The sequence below is a fragment of the Erithacus rubecula genome (genome assembly GCF_903797595.1).
Source record: "Erithacus rubecula genome assembly, chromosome: 2".
NCBI classification, from domain to species: Eukaryota; Metazoa; Chordata; class Aves; order Passeriformes; family Muscicapidae; genus Erithacus; species Erithacus rubecula.
This window is the reverse complement of record NC_136685.1, coordinates 87,613,292-87,634,049: the sequence shown is the minus strand read 5'-3', so window position 1 is coordinate 87,634,049 and position 20,758 is coordinate 87,613,292. Positions and strand designations below refer to the sequence as shown.

Here is a 20,758-nt window from a genome sequence, read left to right as displayed (position 1 = left end):
AGAACAAGATGCAGCATTAACATAAAACCATGGAATTGCTATAAACACTGCATTTGATAGTCATCATTACAAAAGCACAAATGCCCTGATATTGCTCAGTATGTCAATAGCTAACTATCCACAGACACAAACATTTGTGAACAGAGACACAATGACTTGTGAATTCTGGAAAATGCTCACATTCTCCAAACAATGGCTCCCTGTGACCAATAAATAACAGCTCTGCAATTGCACAGCTGACATTTTTAAATTAATTCTGTGTTCAGACATTAACATCCCTTCCACAAACTCAAGGGCCATACATATATAGCAAGCAGGCACAGAGTTGGATAAAGCCCCACCATATTCCTCATTCTCTTCTGGATGTGGGACATGATATTTGGTTACTGACAAGCTATATTGCACCACTTGGTACATTGCTGCTTCTAGAAACTCATCTGCCCCTGATTTCATCCACACAAGAGAAAACACTTCCCTTACTGCTGGATAACATTCTCCTAGGTACTACTTTTTTAATTTTATACCTGTTTGCCCTTAGCAACATTAATTTAGGTCACTTTAGCATTTCTGCTTTACATGGCTATAAATTGCACTTTTATACACTAGAAATTTTTAACAAGTATTGTAACTCAGAGTTTAGTTCTGGGGTATATCTTTATTTCTCTGTTGTCTCACCTTACAGGAACACCACACAGGGATGCAGAACACACTGTAGCTTCACAGCCATGAGAAGTAGATGGACATTGCCCGTAGGTGCTGAGAGCAAAATCTCACAGGAGTGTTGTCTTGCCTGCATTGCTGGCATTTACTGCCCACTGTTCAAAGTTATCCCAGAAAAAAAATTCAGTAGCAGATATAAGCTCCCTAATTAGAGTTGACTGCAGAACAGCCTCACAGCCTTTCCCCTTAAGTTTACCAGGTTATCAGGGCAGCCAGGAATCACAGTGTAAGTACATGTTCCATGCTGCTTTGAAGCTGCTGTAGTCAAACAGGAAACCCAAAATGAACAAACCCCATCAGTGCAGAAAGGCTTACATACCATGGATAGTCCTCCTGAGTCAACACCAAGCTGCTTCCTTGGTCTGAAGGCTCAGTTATCTGATGAAATTAGTTGTAATAACACAGCATACAAAGTAACAGAGGGGAGTGTTTGGGTCTGTACAGGAACTGCTGTAGAAGCATGGTAAGATCTATAAGGGTCCAGTAAGACTTAATAGTAAATTATTACCAGTGCCCATATCCATGTATTGGTAGCTTCCTAAAGTCACAACAGTGGTCTATCACTGATTTGAGTCTTAGGTAACCTATATCATCATTGTGATAAAGCCTACAGAGAAAACATTTCATGACCAATCTGTAGCTCAAAAATCTCATTTATACTATATTTTAAACACCTGCCTACACTACTGCAAAAACAAAGCTCAGTGAAAGTAGGGTTACATTTTGAATACACCTCTCCTAAGGCAGGGTCTCCACAGGCAGCTTGTTAAAATACAATAATTTAATTTTGAATCTGGCGTCTTTACACTCCAAGCTTGCTCCAACAATGCTTTCATCTCCTGTTGCTTTGAGGTATATTCACCTCTTCTAACCCTCTGTTCAAAATGCATTTTCATTCTTAGGATAACACACTTTATTTCATCAAATAAATACACAGACAGCTTAGCTGCTCTCCATAAAGTAACTGTCTCCCCACCCTAAAAAATCAACACTGGTAGTCTTGAAGGGAGGGAGGAATCCACCAGCAGCAACACAGCTGGAACATTTCATCCCTAATTCTGGAGCCTTCCCTGCATTATCAAGTGGCCAGCTTTTTGTAACACACAAAAGCATTAGGAGCTAATAGATTTAACTCATCAATGAATTGACATTTAGAATAGAAAGTGGAAACTCAGAACCCCCTTTCTAAACAGAGACTGAGTGAGGAATAGAACAAACAACAAACCACTGAGGCAAAACTCTCCCTTTCTTACTCTCCATCTGGCCCTGCCCTTTTTGAGATATAAAAATTCTACACTAAAACATGTTTCAAGTGTGTATGTATGCACAGAGGGGTACACAGAGAGTGCACACATTGCCCTCTGCTGACCAGAGTCCAGTGCAGTCTGAGAGTGTTTTCCAACACACACATGCTGAGGTGACACAGGTGAGCTTCAGGGAGTGCTGGACAGGACTGTATGAGTTGTGCATCCATCCCTGGTGTAAGGGACACCTCCTGCAAGTTAGGAATCACCAAGGCTTTTTCAGAACCCCGTTCAAAGGTCTGCAGTTTCTCTGCTTTTTTTCTTCCTACCTGGTGATACAGCTCAGAAGTAGAGGCAGGAACCCAAATCAACCATGTATGTCAGTTGCTTACACACCATCACCTAAAGCTTTTGCTGATTTACACTGCATTTGTCAGCACTCTCTTTCCTCACAGGTGGGCATTTTAATGAAATACCAGAGAGCTGCACACAGGGTAGAAGTAGGGGAGGCCAAGCAGTAAAACAGAACTGAGAGGCACGGACTATTATTTTCAGGTTACCTTATTGGCAAGTCCTTCCTTCTATCCTTTTACTTTTCAATGTGATTACAAACTAGAAACATCAATCACAAGGAGATAAAAATAATTCTTAATATCTCTCCTCCTCCATCCCCACAATAAACAAATTCCTTTTAAATGTCCACTTCTGTGACTTGAGGGGGAGAATCACTTTAGACCAAAGCTGAGAGACATACTCTTAACTGGAAAAAGTACAGAATATTTTTTAATTTAGGAAGCAGCTCAATAAATTCAACTAAGCTATGAAGAATCTACAAAGAGTCTGTAGATCACCTTTCTGACAGTGGCTGGCCATAATGTGCTACATATTTAAGTACCACAAATGGACATAAAAGAGATGCAGACTGGGGTTCTTGAAGGAGGGGAAGAAGAAAGATTTCTGCTATTGTTTCTATACTCACCCAAGGCCCAGTAAGATGCAGATTCCAAAGGCAGAGCACTGCTGTAGAGAGCATGGATATACATGAGGTGAATCATCAGCTCAGCCAGGCACCACCAAAAGAAAATACGAATTATGCCCACAACTAAGATGCTGAGATTGGTCTTCATATTGAAAGCTTCTTGTCTCCTCATCTAAAGAAGAAATCCAAAGAGGTTACCTGGCACAAAACCAACTGTTTTACTCAAAATACTCATCCTGGGAACTTCTGACTATGCCACTTGGAAACTCCTGGCACACTCTCAAGGGACACTGGTCTCTTCATTCTCAATCTCAGTAAGCAGGAGAAACCAACAAGAAGCCAAATGTGAAGGCACATTGCACCAAACTATTGTAAAAAAGGACAACTCTTTTTAACCTGAACAGAATCCAGACATGAGACTTTAATTCCTGCAACTTGACCTCTGGAGATAACACAAAAAGATTAAAGAAACTACAGCTATGAGGAAAAGGTTTTCTAAGCAGCAGCCTTTCCAAACAAAGGAACAATGACTGCTTACTCTTAAAATACCTCCAATTTCTACCAACTCTAGAGAATCGATTCCTTGAGGACAGTTCTTAATTTTCCTCCAATAGCATTGCCAAAGTCAGCAAGACTTACAGAATGTCCTGAGAAAATGGAACTGCAAGCTAAATATTAGATAAGGCAAAGTTTGAAGTTGATAGGCCTCTCAAATTCTAACAACAGTAAACACATTGACATGTTATTATTGCACCACCTTTCCACAATAAGAGCATAGAAAAAAAAAAATCTGAAACATAGGATTGTCTAAAAATTCAGCCATGTGTTATACATCTATAACTGTGTGCAATATTTCCTTTTCCAGTCTCTAACTGGCCACCAAAAATGCACAAAGAGAAGTAACCAACTCATCTGCACAGGCTCTCAATTCCAAGCACAGTGCAGTTAACATGGACACTCATTTGGAGGGTTCCTTCGTATCAGCTGGGTAAAAACCTGGAGACTACCACTTTATCACAGGGATTTGCATAACAGGCCTTCAAACTCACATCTAGAACTGCTATTCCTTGTTTCAACCCAGAAATTCAACAGTGACAAAGTGTCAGTGTCTCATTTTTGCCTGGCAGTGAAGCCAATTGCCAGAACTGGCATTACACTCTTTGGGCCATACAGCAGTTCACTGTTTCCAGCTCCAGAATTTCTACAGAAAAATAATTAGTGAAAAATATTACCTCAGTTTCTATGCAAGACTATGCAGACTTTTCCCACAATATCCAGCCCAAGATAACAACATTCAACCTTGCATCTTCCAAAGCAAGTGAAAAAAATGACCACAGAACTTTTCACTCAAGGATCCACCAAAATCAAGTTTCACTTTCATAAAGCCCAGTATTTGCTTTGGCTTCAACAGAAAATTCCCAAATATAAACAGAAGCAAGCAATCTGTAGGCTTCTATGCATAAACTGAAAAAGCAGTTTTATGGTTTGAAATGTTCACTAATCCACTTTGACTCAATAATCTTAACTACAGACATAACAGGTTGTGATAGCACTCCTGACGCAAGTATGTAAGAAAATACGGAAAGCAATAAAGGATGAAAACATGGACTTTTCCCACCATGCAAAAAGCAGGCTTGAAAAGAAGCCTGCAAGGGGCCAGGAAAAGCATTCAGTAAATTGGTAGGTCTCATATTTTAAAGAAGCTGCTCACTTGAAGCAAAGTGCTCCTAGTAAGTCATCAACTGTTTTCACATCAATGTGAGGAGAAAACTGGAGTTTTCAGGAATTCCCAATACAATCTACCAGCTTTCTGTGACTCTGAATTCTGTTTCAGAGCTAATAGCAAGCTTATGCTGAAAACATTAGCTTTATTTCACCTGATGAGGAAGAAAACAAAAAGCCAATGCAGCAGCTGCATGCTAACATTGTGAACACTCTCCAAATGCAACAAAGCGTGTCACTGGCTCCCTGGCTGAAGGGATGAACCTGATGTCAGACAAGGACATCCTGTGAAGCAGAAGAACTTGGAGAGACAGGTTTGCCTTAATATCCAGGACATTACAAAATTTCTCATGATACACACAAACTTATCACATTCCTATAGTATTATTTGTTGATTTTATAATTATGTGGAAGACAGCTTTAGATATCCAAAGAACAACGACTGTTACCTGCTTACTGAATTCATCAAAATTCACAAGGGGTCCATTGTGGAATGTAGGATAGTAAAACACATATGCCAGCATCCAGGGGAATGAGTGGGATGACTTCTGGCTGGGTGCATGCCAGCAGTACTCCAGGCTGAAGCTAGTGCAGAACAGGCAGCGGACAGACACAGTGAAGAGCAGCAGATAATACTCATTTTCAGTGTCATACCACTTTCTCTGCAAAACAAAACAAAGCCAGACCATGATGGTGCAATGCTGTGTTTTCTCTATGGCAAGACAGCAGTGTCTACACAGATCTCATCTTTTGGGGTCAGCAGCAGCAAGAAAAAACTAAAGGCAATAGCAGCAGGAATGAAAATCTAAAGTGAACAGCACTAAACATATGAACAATAAGCACTGGCTTTTGATGGACAAAGGCCCTCCAGAGCAACTCCAGCCAGCATAAAGAGACAACAGCTTGACTTCAGAAACATGCTAGGTTGTGAAGAACTAGGACAGCAGGAGAGCTTTTCTAATAGAAATGAAACATTATCTACCTCAGATTTAGTCCAGTACTACAATATTCAAACCAGCTGGCAACACAGTTGATAGCCAAAGGACTACTAGGGATGAAGCCAGACATAAAGAGAATCAGTCACTCCGGATAAAATTTAAGGCTGGAAAAAATGTTACTGAGCATTTATTGACCCTTTGATACTTAGTATCACACTGGTTGCCAACAAAAAAAAAAAAAAAACCTATGACAATGAAAAACTTGAAATCATCATCAAATGTAGCTTGGCTGACTGACAATTTGTATTGCAGTGGGCCCTCTCCTCACCAGAGCAAATCACAAAACTGACCACACCACATGAAGAGATTCTACACACTCATTCCCCCTTCCCCTGAACATCAGGGAAACAACCCTTATAACAAATGTCCAGTTTTTCCCATTGGTCCAGTAAAATACAACAGGACATTTCTTCACAATTGGTCAACAGTCTTTCCATATCTGTACTATCCAGAAAAAGCCACTTGACAAAGAGCAAAGCTGAGCTTGCTTACAGCTAATTGATACAAGTAACTCATTTGGTACAAATCAAAGTGCTGGAGAAAGTCTCCCTTCCTGCAGAAGTCACAGTCTCTGATAAATACAGTCAGGCTTAACTGAGTAACTCCTGGATACAAACCCAAAACCCAGCACCTTAAATTGGCATGATTAGAGTTCCAATGAAATGTGTTTAACAGAGCACTGGTGAAGTATGATAATACTCCAGCCCTACTGAATACCACTGACACATCATGGGACATCAGGGACATGCTTTTATCCCAATGCACTGGCCACCATGACAGAGGAATGTGACTTTTCTAGCTGGAGAAGCTCCAGCATGAGGCACCGCAGTGCTACTGCTTAAGACTTCTCAAACCAACCTCTGCTTATATCAACTGAAGGGACAGTGTGCTACCATAGAGACAGATGCTATTACAGACAACCACCACCATAATTAATTTGATGCTTAATTAGTCCTTCTCACATTACCTTGGTTTCTTCCACCGCTGGTATGCGTAAAGTGGACAGAAGAATAAGGGAGCACAACCATGTCAGGAGTGACAGCTGAAACTGAGCCACAGCAAAGGAAATAGCTGCATGTAACAAGATGACAGCAAAGCCCTTGATTCCCAGTAACAACCAGCAGGCAGCCATTCCATAAACCATCAAGCACCATGGTTTATACTGTCAGAAAAAGAAAAGTTAACAATCTTTAGCTTAATTATTTCTAAAGAAAAAAGGCACTCAGTACCTTTGCTGTCTACACAGGTTCTGCAGTAGAAACAAATACAGACAACAAGGTGAGGAATAAACATGAAAAAAACCAGAAACCCAACCATATCCCTAAAATTGAAAGGGAAGGTGTTTCTCTAGTAGCATCATGGGAAAACCAGAACCTCCCTAATGTGAGGGAGAGCATAAGATCTTCCTTTCCTTCCTCAAACTAACAGGTGCAACACCACACACAGATCATTTCCCACAATCATGCAATCACTTAGCAATCATGTCAAAACCCAAGCCACCATCACTTTATACACTTTCCTCACTAAGGAACAACTGCACCCTTACCATGTGTACAAGTCAAACAATGCTGTTTAATGGCTTACAACAAAGCAGAGGCTTTAGAGGTTGGAGGCTGATGTCCCAAAACCAGGCAACCAACCCCCACACACAATTCACACCACAGAATGAGATTTACTGCTCTCAGTGGCCTCACAGCAAAGCTTCCCATATGCACAGTAAACAAACCCATGAGAAACTCCCTACTGTGAAGAAAATCCCTACATACCTTCTCCACCAAGAGCCTGGACATCTGTGATACCAGCAGGTGACCAGCCAGAAGCCACAGTATACGTTCCCTTCCCCATTCAATCCAGTAGCTCCACTCAAAGTCCATGGGGTCCTGTGGCATGAAGGGAACTGGTCACTATGGGTATCTGGCCATAAGGGACAAAGGAACACCCCATAATACACACTCATTGTTTGGGGTAGAGAACTGCCATTTTTCTTACTGTTTGTATTTTTTTAAATACCAACTATGTTTCTTTAAGACCTTAGGATAAACACTTAAGCCAGGGATCAAGAAAAGGAACAAAACTTTAGTTATGATTCTTAGATCCAGACACACCCAGATAGTCTCCCTCATTAGAAACATCAGACTGAAATTAACTATAAATGTCCAAATCTGCACGTTACTATAAACTTCTAAAGCTAAATGAGAAGTTTGGATGAGAGGGCATGGATTATTGCCACAAAACAAGATGCTGTCATCCCTCCTACCTTTTTTAGCCCCCGAAAGAGAGTACCAGGGTCCAGCCCAAACCTTCTGTCCATAGCAGCTTCATACTCTGCAGGGAAGAACAAACCTTTGATAAGGACACAGCAGCCAGAGCAGGAAGAGTCAGGGGTGGGTTATCTGCTGCTGAAGAGCAATACATTCCCACGTGGTCTCCAGCAGTGAGGATACACATATCCAGGGAAGGGCAAGTCACCACATCACTGCTCACTAGGTGGGGGGTCCCCAGAGTGATGGCAAAGCAATTCCCCAGAACCAGTGTTTTGACTCCTGCTGGCAACAGGGACAGTAAACCACCTTTTGCCACACAAGACCTGCACTAATCCTCACTCACCATTTTTCAGAACTGCCTGGTTTCCCCCACCAGAGCAGAAGGGAGACACAGACCTGAGAGTGGCCAAAACAGGGAAAAGCTGCTCAGTGGAGCTGCCTCTAGAGCCTGCTGCCACCACACTTTGTCATTTCTGCAGAAGACCTGCTGTAAGCAGGGTGCACAGCTCTGCACCCAGTCACACAGCACTCCTTCCACTGCTCTGGAAATGCCTTTCTGGCACTTCTTCTCTTCCCTAGGGTGCTTCCTAGAGCCAGGTAGAGTCATTAATACAGAACCTTGCTGATTAAAGCCTAATAAGAAATAATATATATTCCCTGCAAAGCCCCTCTAACTGTTATACTTTTATAATGCAACCTTTATTTCCAATATGCTATAACACAGCTTCTTTTCATCTACAAACTGTACTTAATTTGTTTAAAATCCCATCCTTGCTCTGCAATACATAAGTCCACAGTGTCAAACCAAGCCACCACAGCAACTTACAAGAGGCTACACAAGGCAGAGGTGGGTGTTTGGAAATAAACTGAGCACAAAGCTCTACAGACAACAAACCACTACTCTGAGTCTTGGGCTCATCCTGAGCCCCAGAGCTCCAAGCAGGGAACACCAACTTGTCCTGGGGCATCTCCAGGTTCAGATCCTAGCAAGTACCATCAGAAGGCACAGCTGCTTGTGAACCACCCACCCGCAAGGAGCTGCCAGGAAAAACAAGACAATTCAAACCTAACTTTGCTGAATTTTCCTACATGAGTAGTTGAGCTTTAGAGGTCGCCCTCATCTTTTCCCGGACAGCCAGGTCCGAGGACAGCGTTACCACGAGCCTTCCTGGCACTCAAAGGCAAAAAGGGCTGGGACAAAGCTCTCTCTGCCCAGTGACATCTGCCTGCTGCTGCCTCGCACAGGGCAGGCTGGCAGCTGGGGGAACACAGCCGCTCCTGGTACAGGAGCAAAGCAGAACCCAGGCAGCGTGGAGAACTCGCAGGGAACAGCCCCGGCAGCCAGGGCCGGCAGCCGCGCCCCCGCCGCACACTTACTCCGGGACACTCGGTGCGCTTCGTAGAACGCGTACAGGTGCGAGCCCACGGTCAGCAGCCCGTAGAGGCGCAGCTCCCAGGCCGGCAGCAGCATCGGCACGGGCGCTGCTCCCGCCGGCCGCCTCCCTGCGGGAAGGAAAGAGGAGCAGAGCTTTCCTGGCGGAGGGCGGGCACCGGGGCACCGGGGCACGGGAACCGAGCGTGCAGGGGCCCCGGCTCCAAGGGCTCGGCACGGCCCAGCGCTGGCGGGACCCTGGGGACACAACCAGGCCCGGACCGCGGCTGCTTTCGGGGAGCCGCGGCAGAAGGAGGGGAGGGACGCGCCGCTGCCCCCTTACCTGAGGAGGGCTGCGCCGCCGGGGGAGGAAGGAGCGGCAGCCGCGGGCTCGGATGGGCCGGCCGGAGGCTCCACACCCGCAGGCGAGTGCGCGGCCCCGCGCCGGCCGCTCCCGCCGCTCCGCCACCCGGGCACCCCGCGCCCGGCCCGGCCCGGCCCTCTCGGGCGGAGCCCGGCCCGCAGCGGGACGGCGGGGGCGGAACCGGGCGGGGCGGAGCGGAGCCGCGGGCCCTGCGCGCCCCGGAGCCACCGCGGGGCGGCGCTGCAGCCCGCTCGGTGCGCGGTGTGCGCAGCGCGGGGTGTAACATACCTGCAGGGTGTCAATACACAGTCACTGGGTGTAATATACCTGCAGGGTGTCAATACACAGTCACTGGGTGTAACATACCTGCAGGGTGTCAATACACAGTCACGGGGTGTAACATACCTGCAGGGTGTCAATACACAGTCACGGGGAGTAATATACCTGCAGGGTGTCAATACACAGTCACGGGGTGTAACATACCTGCAGGGTGTCAATACACAGTCACGGGGAGTAATATACCTGCAGGGTGTCAATACACAGTCACGGGGAGTAATGTACCTGCAGGGTGTCAATACACAGTCACGGGGAGTAATATACCTGCAGGGTGTCAATACACAGTCACGGGGAGTAATGTACCTGCAGGGTGTCAATACACAGTCACGGGGTGTAATGTACCTGCAGGGTGTCAATACACAGTCACGGGGAGTAATGTACCTGCAGGGTGTCAATACACAGTCACGGGGAGTAATGTACCTGCAGGGTGTCAATACACAGTCACGGGGTGTAATGTACCTGTAGAATGTCAATATCCCTACAGTGTGTAAATACACAGCTACAGGGTGTAATATACCTATAGGATGCCAATATACCTACAGTGTGTAAATACCCAGTCACAGGGCCCACAAGCACTGCTACAGGGGATAAATATATACACATATGAGGTGTAAATATATCTATACCTACAGGGTGTAAATATACCTACACTTATACTGGGACACTGTTTTCACCATTATTAGGAGACAATCTGATAAATTAGCAGGTCTGAACAGCACCACGAAAGTAGAGGCATGAGGCTGGAAGTGAAGTGCTGGTGTTGACAATCCCCTCGTGGATAAACCTGCATTTTAGGAAGGGGTTCCTCCTCCTGGCTCTGCAGACACAACTAATGAACCTCACTGTTCCTAGAGTTAAAAGCACACTCACTTTCCAATCCAAATGTTTTGAGCAATTTATGCTCATCTGATCTCGCACCATGTGACTTTTAACCCTCTCTGTTGCTGAGATCAGTGGTGTCATATTTTAATGGGGGGAAGTATTTCATATCCTATTAGACCTTTTCTTGTGAGATCTTTAAGTTTCCACTTATAATATTTCTGCTCCCCTGATGACTGGCTGCATCCTCAAATTCTCTTTCCAAATCTTTGAAAGCCAGGCTTCCATCTGACACTTCAAGTGGAAGCATAAAATTAAAGAATCACAGAATCATTAAAGTTGGGAAAAACATCTAAGATCATCAAGTCCAGCCTTTGCCTGAATATCACCATATCAACTAAACCATAGCACTGAGTACCACATCCAGTCATTTCTGCAACACTTCCAGGAAGGGTGGCTCCACCACCTCCCTGGGCAGACAGTTCTAAGGCTTAACTATCCTTTTCATAATTCAGAGTTTATGATGGTCTTCAATGATCTTTGCCTTTTCCTCCATTTTTTCTTTCTGTCTCTCTTTGCCAGAGAATGACTCACCTTCAGTTTATGGTGTCAATTGTGATAGCCCCTAGATGTATGAATTGCATTTGCTCTGTGGAACTGCTGTAAAATCTCAGGGTTAGGGACATTCTCCTGTATGATGCCCAGATGCTGTTCTCTGCTGACGGTGATGCCCCAATATTTTGCCCTCATCAAGTTAGTTAGTACCTTTCCCCATGCCAAAAATAAAAAATATTGACAGCAGACTGCACAACAGCACCAAAACATCAGTCCTGAACCTGTAAAACCATTTCCAAAGCACTGCAGCTGAGTTACAGCCACCAAGGGTCAGCAGAGTTTGTTTTCCTGCAGTTTTGAGGTTTCTGAAGCTGGCAGAGACACCAGGCCCTCTAGATGGCTGCCTAACACCAGCAGTATGCCAGCTGCTAAAAGGGAATAGGTACAGCAAGGCACAGATATTACATCAGGTTGCTCTGTAAAGGACATCTTTATCACTGGTTGTGTGGTGACATTCATGGACCAGAGGATCAGTTACCCTTCCACAAGGGTCACTGCCAAGCCCAGTGAGGAGGAACACTGGCAAACTTGACAACAGCCCCAGCTGGAAGATCTCTGTCTGGAATTCTACATTAGATGATTATTTTGTGCCCACCATTTTCTAAGCTATTTTATATAATACAACATGATGAGTCTCAGTGAACGAGTTTGCAAGAGTAGCTGTAAACTAAGCTTCTGAATAACACTAGCACAAATGCATTGTCACCTATGCATTGTCACAGCCCTCACCATTTCAGATGGCCTGAATGGAAAGCAAGTTCTACTACTCCTATAGTCACTGAGAGGCAGTGGAATCTGGGAACAAACACTCTAGAAAAATGGCAGCAGCAAGTCCTACTTGTCATTTGATCAGAAGGGAGGTAATGGATATTATGTCTCTTTCCCTGTGTCTCAGCAGCTACACAGGCCTGGCAGCCTGTTCAAAGCATATGCCCATTGTGAAGAAAGCAGTGTTAGTCTGTGTACATGTGGCAGGTTTCTCTGAGTCCAAAATTAAAAATCAGCCTTGGGCAGAATGATGATTTGTGATGGTAGAGAAGTTTTCATGGTACAAATTAGGAGCATCCCTTCTGTTTGAAAGTTTGCACTGTGCTTACTCATTTCCAGAATGGATGCAGACTGTCCTCCCCTCCTGCCTCCATGAACAGAGGGTCAGATATCTTGCAGACTGGGTCAGGCATCAGTAGCAAAAAGTCTGTCCCTAATAGATGTTCATGTCCTCTTTTTAAACTTCTATCACTTCTGAAGCTGGCATAGCACCTGAGTTGAAAGTGTTGTGTTTTGACTGTAAAGCTCAAATGCCATTTGGTCAAAATCTCAGTTTATTATATGGTAAGCTAAGATGTGGCTATCAGGAATTTAAGCAAAAAAATCCAGAATGGAAGAGGACAGAGGTAACAGGAGGCCTTTTAAAGAGGCTCTTACTATTGTCTCTCTATGCAAGGTGAGCTTTTACAAAATTCCTTATTATGTAATCACAGAATGGGTGAGGTTGGAAGGCACAACAGTGTCCAACCTCCCTGTTCAAGCAGGGTCACCCAGAGCACATTACACAGGATTGCATGCAGGCAGTTGTTGAATATCTCCAGTGAGGTATCACTTCTTATCTTCTTTCTTTTCTTCAGACAGAGTCAGGATTGAATGCACGAGAGACGGAATTTCATGTTTGGACTTGGGTGTTTATAAATTCTTATCTAAGTTACAGTGAGTGCTACAGCACTTCTAGCTAACAAGCTAAAATTGGTGAAATGGTGATGCATCTTGCTCGTTACAAGGACTTTTAAGGGTTAATTGTCCCATTAAAAACCAACACCTAAATAATTTTTACTATTGGCCCAATGACCAAACACCTGTGACCCTCATTGTGGCATTTTCTATCCAATTCAAAATTATATGTATATATATACACCTAAACCAAATCCTTCACCATATGACATTACACACTTCTGTTCAAACTGCACACCAGTGATTCTAGTTCTATCATTCAGTTTTGGAAGCCTTCTCCAAGGCCTCAGGTCAAAAGCAGGGTTCATTCAGGGTCAGCGTCTGACAGCACAGAAGGTTCAAAACTCCCATTTTCCAGGTTTCCAACAGTGAGGGAGACTCCACAACCTCTCTGGGGAATCTGTTCCAGTGCTTTGTCACCTTCACAGTAAAGAAATTCTTCCTCATATTCCAGTGGAACTTCCCATGCATCAGTTTCTGCACATTGCCCTTGTCCTGGCACCACTGAGCAGAGCCTGGTCCATCTTCCTGACATCCCCACATCAGACAAGGTCCCCTCTCAGTCAATGCTCTGTCCCTTAATCATCTGTGTTGCCCTCATCTAGACCTACTCCAGTAACTCCATGTGTCCCTTGTACTGAGGCACCAAGAATGGACACAGCACTCCAGAAGAGGCTTCACCAGGGCTGAGGAGAGTCTAGTTATTTCTAGGGCCTCATCATGGCCATGGGGAAAAGGAAAGGGGAGGATTGTAAAAGGCAATGAAGTGGGAAAATGAGGCATTTTTTAGTGAAAAAATAAAGCAAAAAATTAGGTTTTTAAGGCAATTGTCATTGGTTTCACGTTGGGTTAAGAAATCAAAATGAGTATATATTACCTCAGCAGTGGAGTTCTCAAGCAGGCTAAAGCATAGGGCTTCTCACTGGGTTCATTTCTTAATATAATGTCCCCATGGGGATTACATGCCCTAGAGTTTTCTCTCCCAGGCTGAGATCTCACAGCATTAACTCAAGACTCTTGTTTTCATTCAACCTCTGGAAATCATGCAGTATTGCCCCCTGTATGCAACATCTGAATGATGGGACACAATCAGCACCCACTGAGAGCTTGCAGGTTAGAAGTTCAGCAGCAGATAGGAGGCTAAGCTATGTATATTTTGGAGCAATCACCAGTATGACAAGAAATCTCCATGCAGCAAACCAGCAGTATTAAAACTGGAAGACTGAAATATATGGAAGGTATGGTTTGTACAAAGAGAGGCAAGTGTGTCTTCCAGAAGCCAAGTTAAATAGGACACAGCTGAGGTTAACATGGACCCTCTGTCTGGAGATCTGAAGCACAGAGTTATGGAAGTAGGAAGACAACCTGCAAGTTTACCTTTTGGTCTTGTTTGGCTTGGCTTAATGAAAAGCTGACATTACACTAAGTTGGCAGCATTACAGAGTCCCATCTTTACAGGCTCCTCTCTCCTCTGACTCTCAGCCCTGAAACTAGCTTGTTGTGAAGTGCCTAGTATTTTTTTCCTCATCACCTTTTGCCCTATTTTTGTAGATACTGTTTATATAGAGAGCCTTGCAATTCACCAAGTTACTGTTTCTGTGCATGCTTAATGAATCCCTTATAACTTTGAGAAGTTGCTTCATTCTCTGAGGCTGGAAAATTACTTTTGCTCTTTTAATTGGGAATTCGAAAAATTGATTTTGGAAAAAGTACCATAAATTATTACACTATTGTAACTAAGCAGCTCAATGTTGGATTCATGTTGAACATCTCAGAGGCATCCTCAACAATACACTGCCTGCTTTTCTTAACTAAAGATCTGCCAACCACAGCTCCTGCCCAGAGCCTTTTAAGGGATTTCTTCACTGATAACATATTTTTCCCTCCCACAATAGGACTGTTGAAGAGGTTTTACATCCTTGCTCTCAGCATGAATGCAAAGACCACTTGGGTATGAGGGCCATACCTGGGGTGAAGTTTAACTGTGCTAAGTACTCTGCTATTAAACACAAAGGTAAGTTGGTTTTTTTTTCACACAATACCCGTTAGAACTTATCCAAAGTTATGCAAGAATTCAGGGGAGTTAACAATACAAGATGCAGTGAAAAGGATCAGAACTTGCCAAAATTATACTCACTTAAATCTTGAAATCAGGGAACAAAGTCCATCAAAAAGACAGGAGAAGAAATAGATTATTTTAAATGAAACAATAATAATAATAATAATAATAGTAGTAGTAATAGTAATAAAATCTGCACCAAAGTAAAAACAATAAAAAGGCAATGGGATGACATGAAGTGCAAGGAAACAGAACAAACCCTGCCAAGTGATATTCATTGAATTTGCAAGATTTCATTTCCTTTCATGGAAGGAAATTAAATCTTGAAATCAGAAAAAAAAACAGAAATAAACTCCCTGGGGAGGAGATATGATCAAATAAAATGCAATTGAAAAAGAGAAGTAAATTTGCACATGGAGGGCCTACAACCAAAGGGATATGAATGGGATGAGATGGAGTTAAAAGGAACAAAAGTAGCCAAAATGATACCCAAAGAAATCCTGAAAGCAAGGAAGGAAATCTAAAAAAAATAATAATAATAATAAAAAAAAAAAAGATGAGAGAACAAATTGGTGAGTTGAAATCACAAAAGCAAAATTTCTGCACTAATTTGAAAGCAATAAAACCAATGGGATGACATGAAATGCAGGAAAATTAATCAAATCTTGCCCAGTTTATCCTCAATAATTTCACAAAATTTTGTGGAATTAAAAATGGATTGGAATGAAATGCAGAAAAATAAAACTAAAGTTTGTAAAATTGTATACTTTATGAAATTATTAGAAAATTGAAATCTCTGTGTGTCTTTTTTTTTTTTTTTACAAAATTAAAATACTTCATTCTATGAAAAGGAATGAAATCTCAAGATTTGAATGAGTATCATGTCCTTAAATTTCAGCTCCTTTCACTGCATTTCATTCTATTGCACTTCAATAATTTTCCTTTTTATAAATAATTTTATATTTTTCAATTTCATTTCCTTTCATTATATTTCCTTTTCCTTCTTTTACTTTCCCTTTCATTCCTTTATTTCTCATTTCTTTTCATTTCATTTCATGAAATGGAATGGAATCTCAGCATTTCTTGAAACTAAATTAAATCTGCAGATTACTATGAGTATCATTTCATTAAGTTTCAGTTTACTTCGCTGCTCTCTACTTCACTCCGTTCCATTTGTTTCCATTTCAGAATTTTAGGATTTTTCACCATAACTGGTAAACAAGCTTATATTCCCATCCATTTCCATGGGCTTAATCTTGGAGGTCTGGGGGTGTGACCCTGCCATGGTTCTGTTGGCCTGTGTTTTCCAGCCCCAGTGTCCCTGGAGCTCTAGGCTCTTTTCCTCTCTCAGCCCTGTCTCTAAGCCCAATGTCATCTTGTCTCTGGGACTGTGCTCCCCATCACCGTGGGTGGTTCAGATTAGAATGATGCAGGAGCAGCAAAGCTGGGGTTGCCTGGATTGCCTTGGCATGTCATTTCCAGCCACAGGGTGCCTGGAGCTCTGGGCTCTTCTACTCTCTCAACCCTAACCCAAACAACACCTTGGCACTGTGGCAGAGGTTCTTATCTCCATAGATGGCCCAGATTAGAAAGTCTGGAGACAGCAATGTTGGCACCCTGCCATGATGCCCTTGCAATGCTGTTTCTCACCCCAGTGGCCAAGAAACACAGGTTCTTTTCCTCTCTAAATCCTAATTTCAACTCTAACCCTATTGACACTTTGCCAGAAGTCTACATTGCTATAGATTGCCCAGATTAAAAAGTGAGGAGACAGCAACGTTGGCACCTTGCAACGCCTTTTGCAAGGGACAATGTCCCTGGAGCTGTAGGCTCTGCAGCTCTCTAACCCCTAACCCTAAGGGCAGCTTGTGTCAGCTGTCAAGATCCCATTCACCAAGGCAGAAAGTGTACAGTGAGCAATTGTGGCACCCTGCCACCATACCCTTGCAATAACTTTCTAGCCTTAGTGGTTTATTTCCAACATCAGGTAGTAGCTGCTATAGAAAATTACATGAAAAGTAAGTCAGGCTGAAAAAGGATGTAGATGAAAAAGAAAAGCAATGGTTCCTGTTTTGAGGGATAAGACTAGCTGTAATGTAGAACCTACTGAGGACACAGCAATAGTCTGTGGATCTAGACCTGGTACCCACAGAGACACACTGCAAGGCTGGGAGTAGAATGAGCTACAGAGAAGTGCTACAGCTAAGGGAGAGCACATAGCAGGAGCTGTGGCACTGGGTGGGGGAAGCTTGTTTAAAACATGGACATGTTGTTCAGGGGACTTCAGTCAAACTGGTACAAACACCTTTTAGTCTTACAGGTGTCCTAACAGAACTGCAATAGGTCAATAACCACATTATCACCAAAATTGGACATGAACTTCTCTGGGACATTTTCTGCCCCTCAGTAACACTTTGGCAGGCAAGTTCACCTGGAGAAGAACATGACCATTCCCTACTTCAAACTCCACTTCTCCAGATTATTTCCCAGCTAAGACAAGTTTTTTCTTGTTATGAGAGGGAAGTTTTTTCATGTGTTCAAGTAGGAACATCATACACCTCCAAATTGCACTGTTTCATACATATAAAGATAGATCTGCTAAGTATGGATCTGATTTTCTTCATCTGGACAGACAGTCCTTAACTAAGGAGAAGTTACTTCTTCACCTGGCAGCCAAGAGGTACATCTCATCAGTAACACTTATACAATGGGATTGCAGGAATGATGAAATTACTCTTGGAGAGGAAGAGTCCAGGTTCATAATGATCCACACGAGCCTCATTTGGCCATGTCTACCTTCTAAGGGAGTTCATGTTTGAATTGGCATGGTACCAGAACAATTTGATTTTGAAGGTGTTAGACTTTGTCCTGTGTAAGTGGTAATGCTCATCTATCCAAGCAGTCCATTCTCCAGTGGATGTCAACACACACTGCTCTCACAGGGAAAACAGAACTGTGTGTACACAGAAGCTAAGGAGAGGATTCCCATCCAATTTCACCCTGATACACAGGCACTGTGCCCAAAACATCTGGTCCTACTGCAAAAAAATGAGAACAAAAGAATGTGTAGCTACTAGGGACCCTTTAGCCTCCAGAGTAGAAAATAATTTTAATTAATGGAACTTGAGAGCATGCTGAAGTTTTTTCTTATTTCATTGATGTATAGAACTGATTTGCTCAACTGAGACTTTTGTCTATGAGGAGAGTCAATGTTACCAGCACAGCTCTCCCAGGCAGTCTTACAAGAACAAAACACAGAGTGTGTTCATTAAGTAAGAACATGAAAATACCACCAGGTGAGCAAGCAGGTTGCAGTTTCAATAGTGTTTTCATCACAAACATAGTGATTTTTTTTTTTTTTTTGTTATTAGGAAAAGCTCTTTGACAGTGTAATTTTAAGTAAATTGTTCTGTACAAAGCATTTTTATTTATTCTTTACAATTACCATCACTGGATATTAGCCTCTTCAGATGAAGAGCAACTTGTCAGAAAAAATGCCTGTTTCAGAATTTAATGAGAACATTTCTTCTTTCTTTTCTCTTAAGAGGATTATAATGTGATGGGTGAAATAGAAAGAATAACTAGCCCCATTGGAGAGTAAATTCCAAACAATATTTTCTTCTTATACAACCTGAAATGGATAAGCAGGATTTGGTTTTAATTCATCATCCAAGGAAATTATTAATAAAATCTAATGGCAAAATCTTTATCCAGTAGATGTTCCATCCTTGAAACACCCAGCTTGGCTTTTAGATCCTCCAATCTGCATGTAAAATATAGGTTATAAAATACAATTGTTATTTTACAGCCAAAATACTAAAGGCTCAAACTAGCTGCACAGGTGGAGAGGCAGGTTACTCTCTCCTGACACTTGAACTGACACTTGATTACACTGTAAAAGGGTTTGTAGCACAATCAAATTCAGATGCTCTCTGGTATAAACCTGCAAAGCACTGCAGACATGAACTAGCTAAAATTTTTATCCTTTTAATCTCAGAACCCCTAAATTAGGTATAACACATCCAAGAGCTCACACCAGACCAAGGATGAAAAAAGATGAAGCTCAATAATTAAAGGGGCAGAAGAGACGCTTTGCAAACTGCTTGTTTGTCTTAGTTTACAATGTAAGATGCAACCAAAAGTATGTGTTCTATCACCATCTTCATAAGCTGTTAAAAACAGGTAGGGCCATGTTCTTATTCTCTTCCATGATTCTTCCCTGGTAATTTCACCCAAGGGCTATCTTTTGCAAATGGGCCATCGAGTCTCACTGCATGACATCATCCCATTGTAAAATGCTCCTCCCAGTGGGAGGAACCAAGCATTCCTACCTGGATGTGGCTGGCAGATTGTATCCAGTGCTTCTGTATTATTGCCTTTATCTTAATCTTCCTATTGAATTGTAGTTCTGACTTGGGATATCCTACTGCTTTCAAACTGGCACATTCTTTTAGTATGTTTCCATTTTTCACTAAGAACGATACCTTTACAGTGCTGGGGGGATTTTTTTTCTTGGCACAGTTTCTGGAAATGGTGGAGTTGTTTAGAAGGCACAGAGAAAGACCAATGCTGAGATGGTCAAGCAGCACTGCCGCCACAAGCAGGAGAGAAAGAAGATTGGGTCGATGTTAGCAAAAAAATTAACTGGTTAGGTGAGAGGCACCAATCTGATTTTTATTTATTCCTCAACATATGTTACACATGAGGTGAGGGATTTCTGTAAGAGCTGTATATGTGCTGGCAGCTCTTCCCCCAAGGGAAACTTCACCTGGCAGCCAGTCAGGGCAGAGAAAGCTTCCACAATCTGACTGTGAGCGACATTTCCCCCATCCTGCACTTGCTGGTGGAGCAAATACCAGGATGCCCGGGAAAAATACCAGTGAATTTGGGCTGTGGGAGGAGCCTTAGTCAAAAAAAAAAAAAAAAAAACCAAACAAAACAAAAAACCAGCTAGCTGCAACACAACAGGCACCATTTTTGCTTTTGATTTCTTGGAGGGTTCAGGGGCTCGCCCAGAGAATCACCTTGGCTCTTCTCTCCTCTTTGTTATAAGTACATTTTATATTATTGGCTTTTTGCAAATATTAAAATCAATGCTATATGCATAATGTTAAAAAGCTTTACTGTATGAATATAGTTTCATTTAGTTCTATTATTATCAAAACTTTAAAAAGTAGTATAATAAATATATTTTTCTTAAACTACAGCATAATGTAAAGACTTTTATTAATGTAATTAACTCAAAAAATAGTAAAAAAAAATTTAAAAAATTCTTCACATTCTTACATTATCCTATCTAAGTAACAAACACCAAAACTCCAAGAAAATAATTTACTGAGCAAAGAATAGGCAACAAGATAGAGCCACAAAAAGGATTAATTTACAGGTTGGGGGGGGGGGATAATTTTAAATAGTGCATAAAAGTCTATAAATATACAACATATTAGTGCATTTAACTTTCAACTCACGTGTTTCACCTGCTGAACTGGCACTGGGGTTCTTGTGATAACACTGCTCTGTCTTCTGTTCCTTTCTCCATCA

General features: G+C 42.4%; 1 protein-coding gene across 2 annotated transcripts in view; it reads right to left on the bottom strand.

The window, feature by feature from the left end:
- HHAT (hedgehog acyltransferase) overlaps positions 1–9,792 on the bottom strand; it is a 141,462-nt gene extending 131,670 nt beyond the window's left edge. For both annotated transcript variants that reach the window (XM_079297852.1, XM_079297853.1), the window contains exons 1-7: positions 9,643–9,792; positions 9,305–9,430; positions 7,921–7,988; positions 7,430–7,543; positions 6,631–6,825; positions 5,115–5,327; positions 2,944–3,115 (exon numbers count right to left, since the gene is read on the bottom strand). In XM_079297852.1, the coding sequence (XP_079153978.1) occupies positions 2,944–3,115; positions 5,115–5,327; positions 6,631–6,825; positions 7,430–7,543; positions 7,921–7,988; positions 9,305–9,398 (856 nt within the window). In that variant the 5' untranslated portion in view covers positions 9,399–9,430; positions 9,643–9,792. The remainder of the gene's footprint in view (positions 1–2,943; positions 3,116–5,114; positions 5,328–6,630; positions 6,826–7,429; positions 7,544–7,920; positions 7,989–9,304; positions 9,431–9,642) is intronic.
- Positions 9,793–20,758: the final 10,966 nt, after the last annotated feature.